Source organism: Lissotriton helveticus, chromosome 6 (genome assembly GCF_964261635.1).
Source record: "Lissotriton helveticus chromosome 6, aLisHel1.1, whole genome shotgun sequence".
NCBI lineage: Eukaryota > Metazoa > Chordata > Amphibia > Caudata > Salamandridae > Lissotriton > Lissotriton helveticus.
Genome location: NC_136067.1, coordinates 1,493,052,324 through 1,493,075,586, shown reverse-complemented (window position 1 = coordinate 1,493,075,586; position 23,263 = coordinate 1,493,052,324). Strand labels below are relative to the sequence as shown.

The window sequence follows — 23,263 nt, the reverse complement described above, 5'->3', positions numbered from 1 at the left end:
CAGGTCTTAGAGAACACTTATTGATTTATCTGGCGGGTCCTGATGAAAGTGGTCGTCATTGCTGTCATTTTCCACCGAAACGCCTTGGCCAAGTCTTTGTAAAATCCCACCAAAGTGGTTCTATACTGGACAACAGATAAGAGAAATAATAGAATGTGTTATGTATATGAATAGATGAAGCTGTGAATGTGGATGAGTGTGAGAGAGTGTTGTGTTTGGGTTGTTCTCTACCTGGTGATAAGGTAATTTATATATTGTTGTAGGATTTATGAATTTTGTACTGTGATTTAAAATGGAAATAATGCAATTTGAAATGAAGAAAATATAATTTTTTTAACTCAGAATAATGATGAAAAAAGAAGCAATTGAATGAAAAAACTATTTAAATAATAAAAAAACGAGAAAGTAAAAAGATGGTGTTATTGTAATGTGTTTATGCCCAGAATAATCAGAGGTTGTCCCCTGAACAAATAGTTTAAAGGTCACGAGAGAGCTCTTCTTCTATTGTATTTTTTGTTTCCCCTCTTCTCCCTGACCTAAAAGTAAACCTTAGAGGGGTCCCCAAAACGCTACTTGCCAAAAAGAGCACTGGTAAATATGTTCCAAGCAGCCCTGTTACCATCCATCCATTGTCTGTCTCTCCCTTTTTCCTCTTTTGCTTCTCCCTCTCTCTGATCTCCCCCATCCTCTTTTTCCCTCTTGTCTCTTTCTGCCTATGCCCACACTGTGCCTGCTATAATAAAGTGACAGAGGTGTAAGTTAGTGAACTAATATGGCACCCATCTCGGAGGTGTAGTAACTACACCTCCGAGAATAGCGTCTCATAGCTGCCAATGTTTCAGATTGTGGTCTATAATTTAAGTGACACCGCTGTCAGGGGATTTACTCAATGTGGCAGGATATTGCAAGGACGGGCTTCTGGTGGGGTCAGTTTTGCCACTCACTGTCTTTGTTAGAACAGATTTGCTTTATTAACCTTCCTGCTTTCGCAAATTTGCTTGGAAATACACCATTTGCTCACTATTTTTTCAAAGATTTCTCAGGGGGAGAACCCCCGAGCCCCTCTTGGGTGGTTCGGGCATTCGGTCCTGAACCATTGATTCAGGAAGCAGTTGAAGACACTTCTCTTTACTTGATTAGTGATGGATGATTGGTGTTACAGGATGCCCTTGGGTAGCCATGCGCTATACAAGTGCGTATTCATTCATTCATAATGTGTTCCCACCTCTGCAAGTAGTGACTATGTGCCAGTAAGAGCACACTAAAGGATTATTAGTTTGTCAGAAGATTTGAAAGGTATGCTGCACATGAAGGGCAATCCTGTGGGGCCATAAGCATCAACCGCACCCTCAAAAAGGGCTGGGAGGCCTTTTGTGTGGGGCCAGACTTAGTCTATACACCAAAGCCCAAGCATATCCCATAATAGGACAATTGCAAAGGGAATAACTAAACGGGAGCTAAAATTCCCTAATAGAGCATTTTCCTTCAAAAGGTCTAGGGCAGAGTTAGCCTTTTCACCACATTGGCAGGAGGCGTAAAAGGTATGTTCATTAAAGAAGGTTGGACCTCCCCAGAGAAGTCTGTGAATGTCATCCATGTGTGGCAACGAAGCATCATTCTTGTTCCCATAGACCACATAACTATGTGGTGTATAGGCCCAGGAAAATGACTAATTTGACCTCATCCAGAGCATCTTGATTATTTAGCACCAAGGAGGAGCATAAATGGGGACAGCAGGTAAGATCTCACAGACCAGTGTGTGGGTGTCTCATTCAATTAACCAGCTTGCCCTGATCAACCTCAGGGTAAGGATGGCCGAGGAGAACATTCATTTACCAAGCGTATCTACACATTCTGACTCTTTCAAGAGGGATGTTTGATGAGGACTGTCTTGGCTAACTCTGCTGGTGCATGCCTACACCAACCTTCCAGGGGTTAGGGGCTGGGTCAAGAAATTTGGGGTCGCCTGGTCCAGATCCTAGGAGGAAGGAGACTTGTTGATTTCCTTTGGGAGATAAATCACGGCGGAAATGATTTAACCCAAGTTCTCAAAAAAGTGTCAGCGAGGGCCTCTTTGAAAGGCAAATGTTGCTGCCCATTCACAGCGGCAAAAGACGTTAGTCTGTTACTGGTCCTGGGGGCAAGCCAACCCAGTATGGGGTGAGTTGTCCAACCCACTAGCATCCTTTAAGACAACTGTCTTCACAATAGGCTGAAGCAAACTTCCACCCACACACTCCTGTAGTCTCCATATGGCTGGCTTAGGTCAGAGCAAATAAGCCGATTGAGTCTCAAAAGCTGTTCAATATCGGTGGAGTCTGGAGTATTGGCTGTCCCACCTCTAGCTCTAGGCAATGCCTTGGTCAAGGCAATGCTGTCAGAGTTTGATACCACTATGGTTGTGATTATTCCTCCAACGCCAGTGTCAACAATTGAGGGGCAGAGCAGATTTCTACTCCGGCCTGAATCTGGCAGAGAAGCATGTACGAGAGACCAAGCTCGTTCAAGGGGCACAGACTGTGAATCTGTTGACTATAACCTGACTGGAGTTCCATGCAGATCCTTGGGGCCAGAAGTCACGGCAGAAGCAGTGAGAAGTGTGCTAAAGATGCGCAGCATGGCCTCTCATACGGCTTTGTCCTGCCAGGACGGCACCTATGGAGCCCAGGGTGCATTAGAGGCAAAGGTGGAATCAGCTGCTCAGTGGAGGAAGATCGGGATGCATGGTGACACCCTCATGTCTTCTCTGGAAAAGGAGAGTGGTTAGAAAGGGCAGATCCTGCTTGAACTTAGGATATGCATGGGGGGGAACAACTTCAGGAGAGGGGTGGGTTAAGCAATCTAGCCTTGGAGCGGGACAGGCGTGAAGTATTCAGGTGCAGCTACAGCTGTGTGTTCTCAAGTTAATTTTTGTTGACACCTTGGCACAGTCATCTCAGATGTTAGAGTTTTGCGTCAAACACAAGTACGAGAAACACATCTTGTGGGGTTACGGGGTTTGAGATAGTCTCCACAAGGTTTAAGGCATGTGTTCTTTGACGGTGAGATGATCCCTTGCAATATTAGTAAATTGGCAGAAAAATCTCTTCAGGGTAACTAAAGCAGGAGCAGCGCTCAGGATCTTTTCTAAAAGCATAGAAATAAAGGAACTAAGGTTAGCATGCATGGGTGGCTTATATGCAGCGGTTTGTCACTTCCAGAGAAGAATGACAAAGTGAAGTCACATGGCTCAATCTACCAGTGTGCGGAGGACAGTTCCTGAATTTTCTGAATACAGATCGGCACCGAAGGATATTCACAAGGTGAGGAATCTGCAGTTAGTAGAATCCGTAAGAATTAGGCCTTGGGATCAGGGGCAGATGAAAGATTTGACTGGAATCTGCACTGTTTAGTCCCACTAAAGCTCAAAACCATATTAAAAATTAACAGTGACCCCACTGCGGCAAAACTAAGAAAAAGGAGGCCTGCAACAGGGGCAGCCCTATTACCCAGACATTGGGGCACTGAATATACTAGCTATAGTGGTTCAAGGATGATATTTTTTACTAGGGCTATAAAAGGCCAGGCTTAGGGCGTCTCAGTTAAGGGCAGAGAGGACAAGGGCTGCTGCCTGTTTGAGCCTGTTAAGGGCGGAGAGGACCAGGGATGCTGCCTGTTTGAGCCTGTTAAGGGCAGAGAGGACAAGGGCAGTTGCCTGTTGGAGCCTGTTCGAGACTGGCCAGGGATGCTGCCCAATATACATACCTCCATTATGCATCTATATACTTTCAATGTATTTATGGATCTATATATTAATCACTTTCTTCTAATTTAGCATTTCCAATGCACTTCCCTATTTCTCAGCCTATACTTCGCTCAATATATCCTCTACACTCATTTAACCCCAAACCCCTTACCACTACTATGATCCCCAAAATAACCCTTTCTAGACTCTCTCCTACTCTACTCCTTGCATCATCTTTACCTCTTTTACTATACCGATCCCCCAAAACAAACCTTTCTAAACTCTTCCCCCTTTTCTACCCCTCCCCAACCCTTCTCAATCCAAATAACTGACTAACATATCCACCACTAAAATTACTTTCATGTTTCACCATACTAACTCAACACTAATCCTGATGGGTTCCAGAGTAGCATGCTACTTGCGCTTCAAAACCCCATTAGGGGTAGCAAGCACTATATCAATACACACCTCTTTCCCTTCACTATCCTGTCACCTACCCTTCTCTACCCAAATAAATGAATAACATATCCACTACTCAAATTACTTCATATTTTCCTGTACTAATTTTCAACACTAATGCTTTATGAGTTCCGGAGAGGCGTGCTACTCGCCAGAAAAGCGCTTCAAAATCCATTATGGGTAACAAGTGCTATATGAATGCAAACCTTTCTTCCCCTTTTATCCCTCCGCTATCCTTCTCACTCCACATAACTGACTAATATCCACCACTGAAATTACTTTCATATTTCACCATATTAATTCACCACTAAACCTTTATGGGCTTCCTGAATAGCATGTTTCAACACCACATCCAGGGTAACAAGCGCTATATAAATACAAACCTTTTTTCCTCCTCTATCCTTCTGCCATCATTCAAAATCCAAATAACTAACTAACCTATCCACCACTTAAAATGTACTTGCATGTTTCACTAAACTAATTCAACTCTTATCATCTAGGGTCCCGGAGTAGCGTGCTACCCGCCGAAAAAGCACTTTGACTCCTCGGCAGGGGTAGTAAGCGCTATATAAATGCAATTACAATACCCAAAGACAAAGCGTTTTTTAAGCAATTTTGTGTCATTCAAATGTCTAAACACAAAAGTTCACACAACAAATATGGTGCTTATGGGGTTACGCAATGAACAAAAACGAAAATTACAGTGTATCCGAACAATGGCAGAGGAATGGTAAACAATTTTACACTAAATTACAGGATCAATAATACAGTGACTGCACCCTCTTTAATTGCCAAAGGGAACATAGACGGTGTTTCAACATTATCACAGGCTGACAATGGACAATTCAAGCATGTACAGTAACAAAAGAAATTATTGCTTGAGAAACCAGAAAATCCTTTGCAAGTAAGTCCCCAAGTACTTAAAACTCTTGTGACGGAGTACCAACAAACTGTGCCCCTATACAAATACTAAGAACATAACTACCTAGCAAAGGCGAACATCTAAGGCAGTTAACTAACAAACTTACCTGAACAAGAATCATGTTCAATTTTCCAATGTAAACTTTCTCCTTCTGGAACAGAAAAATAAAGTACTGCCCATTATTCACCTGCTACATGAAAAATGTATTACATTCTAAAATTAAAAAACATTGAAGGAATGCATATTTACCTCCACAGATGAGGCATCAGATGAGGTCTTAATTATCAATCCCACAACATACTTTTTTATTCCTACAAAAGAAAAAACAATTACCCATAAGAATTAGGACATTTTGAACAAATTTAGTCATCACGCCAAAACAATAAGTCAAAGTTGCTTGCCTGTAATCCTAGTACACCTCCAGGGGACATTCCATTGAAATGATAAGCACTGAACTGTCCCACTCATGTGGAATCCTCAATCACTTTGAAAAATGTAGGCCTTTAGAAAGAAGATTTTCCCTTTCAAACTGGAAACAAATGGACAGCCTCTATAGGTTTAAAGTTTCTTTATTGAGTTTAGTAGAAACCACAAACAGCAATAGACAAAATTACGACCTGACCTCCCACAGAGTGGGAAGAGCTATAAAGTGCATGATTAACAACCCCAGCGTCTACCCCCCCCACCCCGAGTCCCCCTTTCCTCTGTCTCCCTCAGCTTTGCATCTATCCAGGTTAGTTATGCTTCGTTATTAGAGTTCCTCACCTCCTGTTCAGTAAGGCGCAACAACTTCAAATATTTAGGGAAGGAAATTTCAGTAAACTCGGAGGACAGTAGCGATAAGACGGGTTTCCACAGCTTAGAGAATGAAGAGTCCTTATTAATGAGCAAAAGTGAAATCCTCCTCTCCTTCCCAAGCAAGTGCCACATGCAATGCAGCCACCCTGTGTATGTTGGATGGCAGATGGAACCCTAATGTGTGATAATGTTTTGAAGGGACGCCCCCAAGGATAATGCTATTTGGTGGCCTCCAAGTGATCTGAGGGAAAAAATGAGGGCGTTTGGTAAACCCAGTAGAAAGTATGCAGTGAATCGAGGCAATTCTGTTTCGAAGTGGGTATCGATGTCTTAGTACCTGCACCCAAATGGCCTGCAGACAGGGACAAATTTCCACAGAACGTGGGACAGCGTGCCCGGTAGACCGCTCACCAGCATAAGGGATCTTTTGACGGGTTGCTGTGTGCAGACGGGAAGAGGTGTAGTACCAATATGTTGCTATCTTGGTGGCGGTTTCTACACTGGCCACAATACACGCCTTATGTTTAGCCTTGAAGTAGATGTCCTCCCACTCATGCTGCGAAAGGGTGAGCTCTAACTCCAATTCCCACCTCTTGATTCAGTGACTTCTGAGGAGAAGGAGCCTATCTAATTAAACAATAAAGTTGTGATACAAGGTGAGCGTCATCTGCCTTAGAAAGCAACCATTTTTCAAAAACAGTGAGTGCTGGGAAAATGAGCGAACATCTGGGTGCATGACCCAGTGTCTTATTTGTGGATAGTGAAAGTGTTTTGACAGCCTCTTTAAAACTGTATGCACTTGGTCTGAAAAGTTGTTCCTTATCAAAAGGTAGATTTAGAAAAGCTTTTTGTACCTCAGGCTTGAATCCTGAAAGACAGAGCCTGCATGCCTACTTAAGCGGATACTAGTATTTACACCTTTGGCAGCAGTGTCAGCTACCTCTAATGCACATTTAATTTACTTATTGGTAATGGGTTTTCCCTCGTTAACAATTAACGGTCCTCTTTTCCTCTGCTCTTCTGGGAGGTGTTGTAGTAGCCCCTCCATTTAGTCCCAGTGAGCTCAGTCATAACTAGCTAATAGAACTTTGCTGTACTCCAATGATTAGCTACTTGTGCAGCAATATGCATCTCAGGAGCATGTATTAGTATAGATTCTTTCTCTGACGGTTGTGCGGCTCCTGATGTTTGGGAGTTAGCCCTGTTCCTTGCGTTAGAAACTACCAGAGTCTGGGGTTAACGGACCTTTAATATACATAGGAGCTGATGAGGCTACCTTATATTTGTCAATGCCTGGTGTTATGATTCTAGCTTTGACAGTGTCTTTAAAAAGGTCACCTGCCCTCCTTTAGGCATGAGATGAAGTTTCGAAAAGAAAATCATCCTTAATATAACTTTATAGAAGGGGGTCCTGGTGTAAAGTTGTTGCCCGTGATTAAATCCAGATATGCAGCTGCATCATCAGGTGGGGATGGTTGTGGTGGATATAGATATATATTAACAACGAGAAGGAAACAAATTGAACCACTCTTGGTCCCTCTGGGATATAGCAAATAAACAAGAGTGCTACCTGACAGAAGAGCCAGCAGGAGAAATCACTCTAGGATTGAAAAGAACCCTCACTCACCAACCTAGTTGGTGACATGCTTCATCATTGGGTTCCCACCAGAGGGGCCCAGTGCCTCTCTGGTGTGCTACTACGCCCGTCTAGAGCGGAGCAGGTTTTTTGTGAAAATGCGAGTGAAAAAGTTGTTTGAAAAGTAGCACAGTTTAACCCAAAACATTTGTATTGGTTTGAAAACCTGGCACAGCTAAAAATCAGGGTAGCGGATGTTTTTAGACTGGTTAAATTGACCAGGGACATCCTAGTATGTGATTAAGTGTAGGGTCAAGATGTTTCTGCCTTTTGTTGCAATTGTAAATTGTAAAAATTGTAAATTGTAAATTGATACTTGTAGAGCGCACTACTCACCCACAAGGGTCTCAAGGTGCTTGTACGAACACCACTGTGGAACCCATCCTGGCTTTCCCTGTGAGGTGTCCACTACTGGGCACCCCCAAGGTGGAGGCCAGGCATCCTTAGCGTTGTGGGGGCCGTTGTGGAGATTAAGCAAGCTATTGCCCAGAGTTGCAGAGTGGGACTCCATGATTGGAATAGGCACCGAGGCGAGAATTATCAGGTCCGTGGAATTTTGAGCCCAAGACCCGCCGAGGCGGGGAATTGAACCCTGGTCCCGGGCTAGACCTCTGCATCAGGGTCTGCCACTCTAACCATTGAGCCACACTTCTCCACTTCTCTATTGGCAAGGCATTCTTCAGGACCAGGACACCACTGCGGTATGCGAACGTTAAGGCGCACCCTAACCAGTGGTGTAACAAAGAATTAACTCATGGTTACCAATGTGTCTCCAGAATTTCTGAACATATGAATCTGTAAAAGAGATACAAAAAAAAAACCACAACACAAATCATCAAATCACACCAAGACGTGATCCTGTGCATGCTTGAATTTTGTCTTGAGGTAATAGTGGGGATTAAACGCAAACCATAACCACTGTGCTCTTCATTCAGCAGTCGTGGGCTAATTGCTAGTAGACTGTGGTTAAGAACAGAAGATTTGATAAGCACCCAAATTACAGCGCTAAACAAGATGCCTTGTGAGTTATCAGGCATTCTTTGACATCATTCGATAATGCAAAAGCATGCGTTTTAATTCACATCCATCACATACATACCCATCCATCAGCTCTATACCCATCCATCCATCACATACATACCCATCCATCCATCCATCGCTCTATACCCATCCATCCATCGCTCTATACCCATCCATCCATCGCTCTATACCCATCCATCCATCGCTCTATACCCATCCATCCATCGCTCTATACCCATCCATCCATCGCTCTATACCCATCCATCCATCGCTCTATACCCATCCATCCATCGCTCTATACCCATCCATCCATAGCTCTATACCCATCCATCCATAGCTCTATACCCATCCATCCATAGCTCTATACCCATCCATCCATAGCTCTATACCCATCCATCCATAGCTCTATACCCATCCATCCATCCATAGCTCTATACCCATCCATCCATCCATAGCTCTATACCCATCCATCCATCCATAGCTCTATACCCATCCATCCATCCATAGCTCTATACCCATCCATCCATCCATCCATCCATAGCTCTATACCCATCCATCCATCCATCCATAGCTCTATACCCATCCATCCATCCATCCATAGCTCTATACCCATCCATCCATCCATCCATAGCTCTATACCCATCCATCCATCCATCCATCCATAGCTCTATACCCATCCACCCATCCATCCATAGCTCTATACCCATCCATAGCTCTATACCCATCCATCCATCCATAGCTCTATACCCATCCATCCATAGCTCTATACCCATCCATCCATCCATAGCTCTATACCCATCCATCCATGCATAGCTCTATACCCATCCATCCATCCATCCATCCATAGCTCTATACCCATCCATCCATCCATAGCTCTATACCCATCCATCCATCCATCCATAGCTCTATACCCATCCATCCATCCATAGCTCTATACCCATCCATCCATAGCTCTATACCCATCCATCCATCGCTCTATACCCATCCATCCATAGCTCTATACCCATCCATCCATAGCTCTATACCCATCCATCCATAGCTCTATACCCATCCATCCATAGCTCTATACCCATCCATCCATAGCTCTATACCCATCCATCCATAGCTCTATACCCATCCATCCATAGCTCTATACCCATCCATCCATAGCTCTATACCCATCCATCCATAGCTCTATACCCATCCATCCATAGCTCTATACCCATCCATCCATCCATAGCTCTATACCCATCCATCCATCCATAGCTCTATACCCATCCATCCATCCATAGCTCTATACCCATCCATCCATCCATAGCTCTATACCCATCCATCCATCCATCCATAGCTCTATACCCATCCATCCATCCATAGCTCTATACCCATCCATCCATCCATCCATAGCTCTATACCCATCCATCCATAGCTTTATACCCATCCATCCATCCATAGCTCTATACCCATCCATCCATCCATAGCTCTATACCCATCCATCCATAGCTCTATACCCATCCATCCATCCATCCATAGCTCTATACCCATCCATCCATAGCTTTATACCCATCCATCCATCCATAGCTCTATACCCATCCATCCATCCATCCATAGCTCTATACCCATCCATCCATAGCTCTATACCCATCCATCCATAGCTCTATACCCATCCATCCATAGCTCTATACCCATCCATCCATCCATAGCTCTATACCCATCCATCCATAGCTCTATACCCATCCATCCATAGCTCTATACCCATCCATCCATAGCTCTATACCCATCCATCCATAGCTCTATACCCATCCATCCATCGCTCTATACCCATCCATCGCTCTATACCCATCCATCGCTCTATACCCATCCATCCATCGCTCTATACCCATCCATCCATCGCTCTATACCCATCCATCGCTCTATACCCATCCATCGCTCTATACCCATCCATCGCTCTATACCCATCCATCGCTCTATACCCATCCATCCATAGCTCTATACCCATCCATAGCTCTATACCCATCCATCCATCCATAGCTCTATACCCATCCATCCATCCATAGCTCTATACCCATCCATCCATCGCTCTATACCCATCCACCCATAGCTCTATACCCATCCACCCATAGCTCTATACCCATCCACCCATAGCTCTATACCCATCCACCCATAGCTCTATACCCATCCACCCATAGCTCTATACCCATCCACCCATAGCTCTATACCCATCCATCCATCCATAGCTCTATACCCATCCATCCATCCATAGCTCTATACCCATCCATCCATCCATAGCTCTATACCCATCCATCCATCCATAGCTCTATACCCATCCATCCATCCATAGCTCTATACCCATCCATCCATCCATAGCTCTAAACCCATCCATCCATCCATCCATCCATAGCTCTATACCCATCCATCCATAGCTCTATACCCACCCATCCATTGATCTATACCCATCCATCCATAGCTCTATACCCATCCATCCATAGCTCTATACCCATCCATCCATCCATAGCTCTATACCCATCCATCCATAGCTCTATACCCATCCATCCATAGCTCTATACCCATCCATCCATAGCTCTATACCCATCCATCCATAGCTCTATACCCATCCATCCATAGCTCTATACCCATCCATCCATAGCTCTATACCCATCCATCCATAGCTCTATACCCATCCATCCATAGCTCTATACCCATCCATCCATAGCTCTATACCCATCCATCCATAGCTCTATACCCATCCATCCATAGCTCTATACCCATCCATCCATAGCTCTATACCCATCCATCCATAGCTCTATACCCATCCATAGCTCTATACCCATCCATCCATAGCTCTATACCCATCCATCCATCCATAGCTCTATACCCACCCATCCATCCATCGCTCTATACCCACCCATCCATCGCTCTATACCCACCCATCCATCGCTCTATACCCATCCATCCATAGCTCTATACCCATCCATCCATAGCTCTATACCCATCCATAGCTCTATACCCATCCATCCATAGCTCTATACCCATCCATCCATAGCTCTATACCCATCCATCCATCCATAGCTCTATACCCATCCATCCATCCATAGCTCTATACCCATCCATCCATAGCTCTATATCCATCCATCCATCCATAGCTCTATACCCATCCACCCATCATCCATAGCTCTATACCCATCATCCATAGCTCTATACCCATCCATCCATAGCTCTATACCCATCCATCCATCCATAGCTCTATACCCATCCATCCATCCATAGCTCTATACCCATCCATCCATAGCTCTATACCCATCCATCCATCCATAGCTCTATACCCATCCATCCATCCATAGCTCTATACCCATCCATCCATCCATCCATAGCTCTATACCCATCCATAGCTCTATACCCATCCATCCATCCATCCATAGCTCTATACCCATCCATCCATAGCTCTATATCCATCCATCCATAGCTCTATACCCATCCATCCATAGCTCTATACCCATCCATCCATCCATCAATCCATAGCTCTATACCCATCAATCCATAGCTCTATACCCATCCATCCATAGCTCTATACCCATCCATCCATAGCTCTATACCCATCCATCCATCCATAGCTCTATACCCATCCACCCATCATCCATAGCTCTATACCCATCCATCCATCCATAGCTCTATACCCATCCATCCATCCATAGCTCTATACCCATCCATCCATCCATCCATAGCTCTATACCCATCCATCCATCCATAGCTCTATACCCATCCATCCATCCATAGCTCTATACCCATCCATAGCTCTATACCCATCCATCCATCCATCCATAGCTCTATACCCATCCATCCATAGCTCTATATCCATCCATCCATAGCTCTATACCCATCCATCCATAGCTCTATACCCATCCATCCACCCATCATCCATAGCTCTATACCCATCCATCCATCCATAGCTCTATACCCATCCATCCATCCATAGCTCTATACCCATCCATCCATCCATAGCTCTATACCCATCCATCCATCCATAGCTCTATACCCATCCATCCATCCATAGCTCTATACCCATCCATAGCTCTATACCCATCCATCCATCCATCCATAGCTCTATACCCATCCATCCATAGCTCTATATCCATCCATCCATAGCTCTATACCCATCCATCCATAGCTCTATACCCATCCATCCATAGCTCTATACCCATCCATCCATCCATAGCTCTATACCCATCCATCCATAGCTCTATACCCATCCATCCATCCATAGCTCTATACCCATCCATCCATAGCTCTATACCCATCCATCCATAGCTCTATACCCATCCATCCATCCATCCATCAATCCATAGCTCTATACCCATCCATCCATCAATCCATAGCTCTATACCCATCCATCCATCAATCCATAGCTCTATACCCATCCATCCATCAATAGCTCTATACCCATCCATCCATAGCTCTATACCCATCCATCCATAGCTCTATACCCATCCATCCATAGCTCTATACTCATCCATCCATAGCTCTATACTCATCCATCCATAGCTCTATACTCATCCATCCATAGCTCTATACTCATCCATAGCTCTATATCCATCCATAGCTCTATACCCATCCATCCATCCATAGCTCTATACCCATCCATCCATCCATAGCTCTATACCCATCCATCCATCCATAGCTCTATACCCATCCATCCATCCATAGCTCTATACCCATCCATCCATCCATAGCTCTATACCCATCCATCCATCCATAGCTCTATACCCATCCATCCATCCATAGCTCTATACCCATCCATCCATCCATAGCTCTATACCCATCCATCCATAGCTCTATACCCATAGCTCTATACCCATCCATCCATCCATAGCTCTATACCCATCCATCCATCCATAGCTCTATACCCATCCATCCATAGCTCTATACCCATCCATAGCTCTATACCCATCCATAGCTCTATACCCATCCATAGCTCTATACCCATCCATAGCTCTATACCCATCCATAGATAGCTCTATACCCATCCATCCATAGCTCTATACCCATCCATCCATAGCTCTATACCCATCCATCCATCCATCCATCCATCCATAGCTCTATACCCATCCATCCATAGCTCTATACCCATCCATCCATCCATAGCTCTATACCCATCCATCCATCCATAGCTCTATACCCATCCATCCATCCATAGCTCTATACCCATCCATAGCTCTATACCCATCCATAGCTCTATACCCATCCATAGCTCTATACCCATCCATAGCTCTATACCCATCCATAGCTCTATACCCATCCATAGCTCTATACCCATCCATAGCTCTATACCCATCCATAGCTCTATACCCATCCATAGCTCTATACCCATCCATCCATAGCTCTATACCCATCCATCCATAGCTCTATACCCATCCATCCATCGCTCTATACCCATCCATCCATCGCTCTATACCCATCCATCCATCGATACCCATCCATCGCTCTATACCCATCCATCCATAGCTCTATACCCATCCATCCATCCATCGCTCTATATCCATCCATCGCTCTATACCCATCCATAGCTCTATACCCATCCATCCATCCATAGCTCTATACCCATCCATCCATCGCTCTATACCCATCCATAGCTCTATACCCATCCATCCATCCATAGCTCTATACCCATCCATCCATCGCTCTATACCCATCCATAGCTCTATACCCATCCATCCATCCATCCATCCATCCATAGCTCTATACCCATCCATCCATCGCTCTATACCCATCCATAGCTCTATACCCATCCATCCATCCATCCATCGCTCTATACCCATCCATAGCTCTATACCCATCCATCCATAGCTCTATACCCATCCATCCATCCATAGCTCTATACCTACCCATCCATCCATAGCTCTATACCTATCCATCCATCCATCCATCCATAGCTCTATACCTATCCATCCATCCATAGCTCTACCTATCCATCCATAGCTCTATACCCATCCATCCATAGCTCTATACCTATCCATCCATCCATAGCTCTATACCTATCCATCCATCCATAGCTCTATACATATCCATCCATCCATCGCTCTATACCCATCCATCGCTCTATACCCATCCATCGCTCTATACCCATCCATCGCTCTATACCCATCCATCCATACATCCATACATCTATACATCCATACATCCATACATCCATACATCCATAGCTCTATACCCATCCATCCATAGCTCTATACCCATCCATCCATCCATAGCTCTATACCCATCCATCCATCCATAGCTCTATACCCATCCATCCATCCATAGCTCTATACCCATCCATCCATCCATAGCTCTATACCCATCCATCCATCCATAGCTCTATACCCATCCATCCATCCATAGCTCTATACCCATCCATCCATCCATAGCTCTATACCCATCCATAGCTCTATACCCATCCATCCATAGCTCTATACCCATCCATCCATAGCTCTATACCCATCCATCCATAGCTCTATACCCATCCATCCATAGCTCTATACCCATCCATCCATAGCTCTATACCCATCCATCCATAGCTCTATACCCATCCATCCATAGCTCTATACCCATCCATCCATAGCTCTATACCCATCCATCCATAGCTCTATACCCATCCATCCATCCATCCCTCTATACCCATCCATAGCTCTATACCCATCCATCCATCCATAGCTCTATACCCATCCATAGCTCTATACCCATCCATCCATAGCTCTATACCCATCCATCCATAGCTCTATACCCATCCATCCATAGCTCTATACCCATCCATCCATAGCTCTATACCCATCCATCCATCCATCCATAGCTCTATACCCATCCATCCATAGCTCTATACCCATCCATCCATCCATCCATCCATAGCTCTATACCCATCCATCCATCCATCGCTCTATACCCATCCATCCATCCATAGCTCTATACCCATCCATCCATAGCTCTATACCCATCCATCCATCCATCCATCCATAGCTCTATACCCATCCATAGCTCTATACCCATCCATCCATCCATCGCTCTATACCCATCCATCCAGCGCTCTATACCCATCCATCCAGCGCTCTATACCCATCCATCCATCCCTCTATACCCATCCATCCATCCCTCTATACCCATCCATCCATCCATCGCTCTATACCCATCCATCCATCCATCGCTCTATACCCATCCATCCATCCATCGCTCTATACCCATCCATCCATCCATCGCTCTATACCCATCCATCCATCCATCGCTCTATACCCATCCATCCATCCATCGCTCTATACCCATCCATCCATCCATCCATCTCTCTATACCCATCCATCCATCTCTCTATACCCATCCATCGCTCTATACCCATCCATCCATCCATCGCTCTATACCCATCCATCCATCCATCGCTCTATACCCATCCATCCATCCATCGCTCTATACCCATCCATCCATCCATAGCTCTATACCCATCCATCCATAGCTCTATACCCATCCATCCATAGCTCTATACCCATCCATCCATAGCTCTATACCCATCCATCCATCCATAGCTCTATACCCATCCATCCATAGCTCTATACCCATCCACCCATAGCTCTATACCCATCCACCCATAGCTCTATACCCATCCACCCATAGCTCTATACCCATCCACCCATAGCTCTATACCCATCCACCCATAGCTCTATACCCATCCACCCATAGCTCTATACCCATCCACCCATAGCTCTATACCCATCCATCCATCCATAGCTCTATACCCATCCATCCATCCATAGCTCTATACCCATCCATCCATCCATCCATAGCTCTATACCCATCCATCCATAGCTCTATACCCATCCATCCATAGCTCTATACCCATCCATCCATAGCTCTATACCCATCCATCCATCGCTCTATACCCATCCATCCATCGCTCTATACCCATCCATCCCTCTATACCCATCCATCCATCGCTCTATACCCATCCATCCATCGCTCTATACCCATCCATCCATCGCTCTATACCCATCCATCCATCGCTCTATACCCATCCATCCATCGCTCTATACCCATCCATCGCTCTATACCCATCCATCCATCGCTCTATACCCATCCATCCATCGCTCTATACCCATCCATCCATCGCTCTATACCCATCCATCCATCGCTCTATACCCATCCATCCATCGCTCTATACCCATCCATCCATCGCTCTATACCCATCCATCCATCCATCGCTCTATACCCATCCATCCATCCATCCATACCTCTATACCCATCCATCCATCCCTCTATACCCATCCATCCCTCTATACCCATCCATCCCTCTATACCCATCCATCGCTCTATACCCATCCATCCATCGCTCTATACCCATCCATCCATCGCTCTATACCCATCCATCCATCGCTCTATACCCATCCATCCATCGCTCTATACCCATCCATCCGTAGCTCTATACCCATCCATCCGTAGCTCTATACCCCATCCATCCGTAGCTCTATACCCATCCATCCATCGCTCTATACCCATCCATCCATCGCTCTATACCCATCCATCCATCGCTCTATACCCATCCATCCCTCTATACCCATCCATCCATCGCTCTATACCCATCCATCCATAGCTCTATACCCATCCATCCATAGCTCTATACCCATCCATCCATAGCTCTATACCCATCCATCCATAGCTCTATACCCATCCATCCATAGCTCTATACCCATCCATCCATAGCTCTATACCCATCCATCCATAGCTCTATACCCATCCATCCATAGCTCTATACCCATCCATCCATAGCTCTATACCCATCCATCCATAGCTCTATACCCATCCATCCATAGCTCTATACCCATCCATCCATAGCTCTATACCCATCCATCCATAGCTCTATACCCATCCATCCATAGCTCTATACCCATCCATCCATAGCTCTATACCCATCCATCCATAGCTCTATACCCATCCATCCATAGCTCTATACCCATCCATCCATAGCTCTATACCCATCCATCCATAGCTCTATACCCATCCATCCATAGCTCTATACCCATCCATCCATAGCTCTATACCCATCCATCCATAGCTCTATACCCATCCATCCATAGCTCTATACCCATCCATCCATAGCTCTATACCCATCCATCCATAGCTCTATACCCATCCATAGCTCTATACCCATCCATAGCTCTATACCCATCCATAGCTCTATACCCATCCATAGCTCCCTACCCATCCATAGCTCCCCATCCATCCATCCATCCCTCCCTCCCTCCCCATCCATCCATCCATCCATCCATCCATCCATAGCTCCCTACCCATCCATCCATCGCTCCCTACCCACCCATCCATCGCTCCCTACCCACCCATCCATCGCTCCCTACCCACCCATCCATCGCTCCCTACCCACCCATCCATCCATAGCTCCCTACCTACCCATCCATCCATAGCTCCCTACCTACCCATCCATCCATAGCTCCCTACCCATCCATCCATAGCTCCCTACCCATCCATCCATAGCTCCCTACCCATCCATCCATAGCTCCCTACCCATCCATCCATAGCTCCCTACCCATCCATCCATAGCTCCCTACCCATCCATCCATCCATAGCTACCCATCCATAGCTCCCTACCCATCCATCCATCCATCCATAGCTCCCCATCCATCCATCCATCCATCCATCCATCCATCCATCCATAGCTCCCTACCCATCCATCCATCCATCCATAGCTCTCCATCCATAGCTCTCCATCCATAGCTCTCCATCCATCCATCCATCCATCCATCCATCCATCCATCGCTCGCTACCCATCCATCCATCCATCCATCCATAGCTCCCTACCCATCCATCCATCCATCCATCCATCCATAGCTCCCTACCCATCCATCCATCCATCCATCCATCCATAGCTCCCTACCCATCCATCCATAGCTCCCTACCCATCCATCCATCCATCCATCCATCCATAGCTCCCTACCCATCCATCCATCCATAGCTCCCTACCCATCCATCCATAGCTCCCTACCCATCCATCCATAGCTCCCTACCCATCCATCCATCCATAGCTCCCTACCCATCCATCCATCCATCCATCCATAGCTCCCTACCCATCCATCCATCCATCCATAGCTCCCTACCCATCCATCCATAGCTCCCTACCCATCCATCCATAGCTCCCTACCCATCCATCCATCCATCCATAGCTCCCTACCCATCCATCCATCCATCCATCCATAGCTCCCTACCCATCCATCCATCCATCCATAGCTCCCTACCCATCCATCCATCCATCCATAGCTCCCTACCCATCCATCCATCCATAGCTCCCTACCCATCCATCCATCCATAGCTCCCTACCCATCCATCCATCCATAGCTCCCTACCCATCCATCCATCCATAGCTCCCTACCCATCCATCCATAGCTCCCTACCCATCCATCCATAGCTCCCTACCCATCCATCCATAGCTCCCTACCCATCCATCCATAGCTCCCTACCCATCCATCCATAGCTCCCTACCCATCCATCCATAGCTCCCTACCCATCCATCCATAGCTCCCTACCCATCCATCCATAGCTCCCTACCCATCCATCCATAGCTCCCTACCCATCCATCCATAGCTCCCTACCCATCCATAGCTCCCTATCCATCCATAGCTCCCTATCCATCCATAGCTCCCTATCCATCCATAGCTCCCTATCCATCCATAGCTCCCTATCCATCCATCCATCCATAGCTCCCTATCCATCCATCCATCCATCCATCCATCCATCCATCCATCCATCCATCCATCCATCCATCCATCCATAGCTCCCTATCCATCCATAGCTCCCTATCCATCCATCCATCCATAGCTCCCTATCTATCCATCCATAGCTCCCTATCCATCCATCCATCCATAGCTCCCTATCCATCCATAGCTCCCTACCCACCCATCCATCCATAGCTCCCTATCCATCCATAGCTCCCTACCCATCCATCCATAGCTCCCTACCCATCCATCCATCCATCCATCCATCCATAGCTCCCTACCCATCCATCCATCCATCCATCCATCCATCCATCCATCCATCCATCCATAGCTCCCTACCCATCCATAGCTCCCTACCCATCCATCCATCCATAGCTCCCTACCCATCCATCCATCCATAGCTCCCCATCCATAGCTCCCTACCCATCCATCCATCCATCCATAGCTCCCTACCCATCCATCCATCCATAGCTCCCTACCCATCCATCCATCCATCCATAGCTCCCTACCCATCCATCCATCCATAGCTCCCTACCCATCCATCCATCCATCCATCCATCCATAGCTCCCTACCCATCCATAGCTCCCTACCCATCCATCCATCCATCCATCCATAGCTCCCTACCCATCCACCCATCCATAGCTCCCTACCCATCCATCCATCCATAGCTCCCCATCCATCCATCCATCCATAGCTCCCTACCCATCCATCCATCCATCCATAGCTCTCCATCCATAGCTCTCCATCCATAGCTCTCCATCCATCCATCCATCCATCCATCCATCCATCCATCGCTCGCTACCCATCCATCCATCCATCCATAGCTCCCTACCCATCCATCCATCCATCCATCCATCCATCCATAGCTCCCTACCCATCCATCCATCCATCCATAGCTCCCTACCCATCCATCCATCCATCCATAGCTCCCTACCCATCCATCCATCCATCCATCCATCCATCCATAGCTCCCTACCCATCCATCCATCCATAGCTCCCTACCCATCCATCCATAGCTCCCTACCCATCCATCCATCCATCCATCCATAGCTCCCTACCCATCCATCCATCCATCCATAGCTCCCTACCCATCCATCCATCCATCCATCCATAGCTCCCTACCCATCCATCCATCCATAGCTCCCTACCCATCCATCCATAGCTCCCTACCCATCCATCCATCCATCCATAGCTCCCTACCCATCCATCCATCCATCCATAGCTCCCTACCCATCCATCCATCCATCCATCCATCCATCCATCGCTCCCTACCCATCCATCCATCCATCCATCCATCCATAGCTCCCTACCCATCCATCCATCCATAGCTCCCTACCCATCCATCCATAGCTCCCTACCCATCCATCCATCCATCCATCCATAGCTCCCTACCCATCCATCCATCCATCCATCCATAGCTCCCTACCCATCCATCCATCCATCCATCCATCCATCCATCCATCCATCCATCGCTCCCTACCCATCCATCCATCCATCCATCCATAGCTCCCTACCCATCCATCCATCCATCCATCCATAGCTCCCTACCCATCCATCCATCCATCCATCCATCCATAGCTCCCTACCCATCCATCCATCCATCCATAGCTCCCTACCCATCCATCCATAGCTCCCTATCCATCCATCCATAGCTCCCTATCCATCCATCCATAGCTCCCTATCCATCCATCCATAGCTCCCTATCCATCCATCCATAGCTCCCTACCCATCCATCCATCCATCCATCCATCCATCCATCCATCCATAGCTCCCTACCCATCCATCCATCCATAGCTCCCTACCCATCCATCCATCCATAGCTCCCTACCCATCCATCCATAGCTCCCTACCCATCCATCCATCGCTCCCTACCCATCCATCCATCGCTCCCTACCCATCCATCCATCGCTCCCTACCCATCCATCCATCGCTCCCTACCCATCCATCCATCCATCCATCCATCCATCCATCCATCCATCGCTCCCTACCCATCCATCCATCCATCCATCGCTCCCTACCCATCCATCCATCCATCCATCCATCCATCCATCGCTCCCTACCCATCCATCCATCCATCCATCGCTCCCTACCCATCCATCCATCCATCCATCGCTCCCTACCCATCCATCCATCCATCCATCGCTCCCTACCCATCCATCCATCCATCGCTCCCTACCCATCCATCCATCCATCGCTCCCTACCCATCCATCCATCCATCGCTCCCTACCCATCCATCGCTCCCTACCCATCCATCCATCCATCCATCCATCCATCCATCCATCCATCCATCCATCCATAGCTCCCTACCCATCCATCCATAGCTCCCTACCCATCCATCCATAGCTCCCCATCCATCCATAGCTCCCTACCCATCCATCCATAGCTCCCTACCCATCCATCCATAGCTCCCCATCCATAGCTCCCTACCCATCCATCCATAGCTCCCTACCCATCCATCCATAGCTCCCTACCCATCCATCCATAGCTCCCCATCCATCCATAGCTCCCTACCCATCCATCCATAGCTCCCTACCCATCCATCCATAGCTCCCTACCCATCCATAGCTCCCTACCCATCCATCCATCCATCCATCCATAGCTCCCTACCCATCCATCCATAGCTCCCTACCCATCCATCCATAGCTCCCTACCCATCCATCCATAGCTCCCTACCCATCCATCCATAGCTCCCCATCCATCCATCCATAGCTCCCTACCCATCCATCCATAGCTCCCTACCCATCCATCCATCCATAGCTCCCTACCCATCCATCCATCCATAGCTCCCTACCCACCCATCCATCCATAGCTCCCTACCCACCCATCCATCCATAGCTCCCTACCCATCCATCCATAGCTCCCTACCCATCCATCCATAGCTCCCTACCCATCCATCCATCCATCCATAGCTCCCTACCCATCCATCCATAGCTCCCTACCCATCCATCCATAGCTCCCTACCCATCCATCCATAGCTCCCTACCCATCCATCCATAGCTCCCTACCCATCCATAGCTCTCCATCCATCCATCCATAGCTATCCATCCATCCATCGCTCCCCATCCATCCATAGCTCCCCATCCATCCATCCATCCATCCCTCCCTACCCATCCATCCATCCATCCATCCATCCATCCATCCATCCATCCATCGCTCCCTACCCACCCATCCATCCATAGCTCCCTACCCACCCATCCATCCATCCATCCATAGTTCCCTACCCACCCATCCATCCATAGTTCCCTACCCACCCATCCATCCATAGTTCCCTACCCACCCATCCATCCATAGCTCCCTACCCACCCATCCATCCATAGCTCCCTACCCACCCATCCATCCATAGCTCCCTACCCACCCATCCATCCATCCATAGCTCTATACCCATCCATCCATAGCTCTATACCCATCCATCCATCCATCCATAGCTCTATACCCATCCATCCATCCATCCATCCATCCATCCATAGCTCTATACCCATCCATCCATAGCTCTATACCCACCCATCCATCCATCCATCCATCCATAGCTCTATATCCATCCATCCATAGCTCTATACCCATCCATCGCTCCCTACCCATCCATCCATCCATCCATCCATAGCTCTATACCCATCCATCCATCCATAGCTCTATACCCATCCATCCATCCATAGCTCTATACCCATCCATCCATAGCTCTATACCCATCCATCCATAGCTCTATACCCATCCATCCATAGCTCTATACCCATCCATCCATAGCTCTATACCCATCCATCCATAGCTCTATACCCATCCATCCATAGCTCTATACCCATCCATCCATAGCTCTATACCCATCCATCCATAGCTCTATACCCATCCATCCATAGCTCTATACCCATCCATCCATAGCTCTATACCCATCCATCCATAGCTCTATACCCATCCATCCATAGCTCTATACCCATCCATCCATAGCTCTATACCCATCCATCCATAGCTCTATACCCATCCATCCATCCATAGCTCTAT

The 23,263-nt window shown here is 46.9% G+C and overlaps 1 protein-coding gene across 2 annotated transcripts in view; it reads right to left on the bottom strand.

Annotated features, from left to right (window-relative positions):
- The window catches only part of XPO1 (exportin 1), a 960,241-nt gene that overhangs the window by 706,460 nt on the left and 230,518 nt on the right, over positions 1-23,263 (bottom strand). For both annotated transcript variants that reach the window (XR_013596235.1, XM_078649290.1), the window contains exons 5-6: positions 5,355-5,416; positions 5,212-5,256 (exon numbers count right to left, since the gene is read on the bottom strand). Coding sequence is in view for 1 of the 2 variants with exons in the window: in XM_078649290.1 (XP_078505416.1) it covers positions 5,212-5,256; positions 5,355-5,416 (107 nt within the window). In the remaining variant the exon portion in view is untranslated. The remainder of the gene's footprint in view (positions 1-5,211; positions 5,257-5,354; positions 5,417-23,263) is intronic.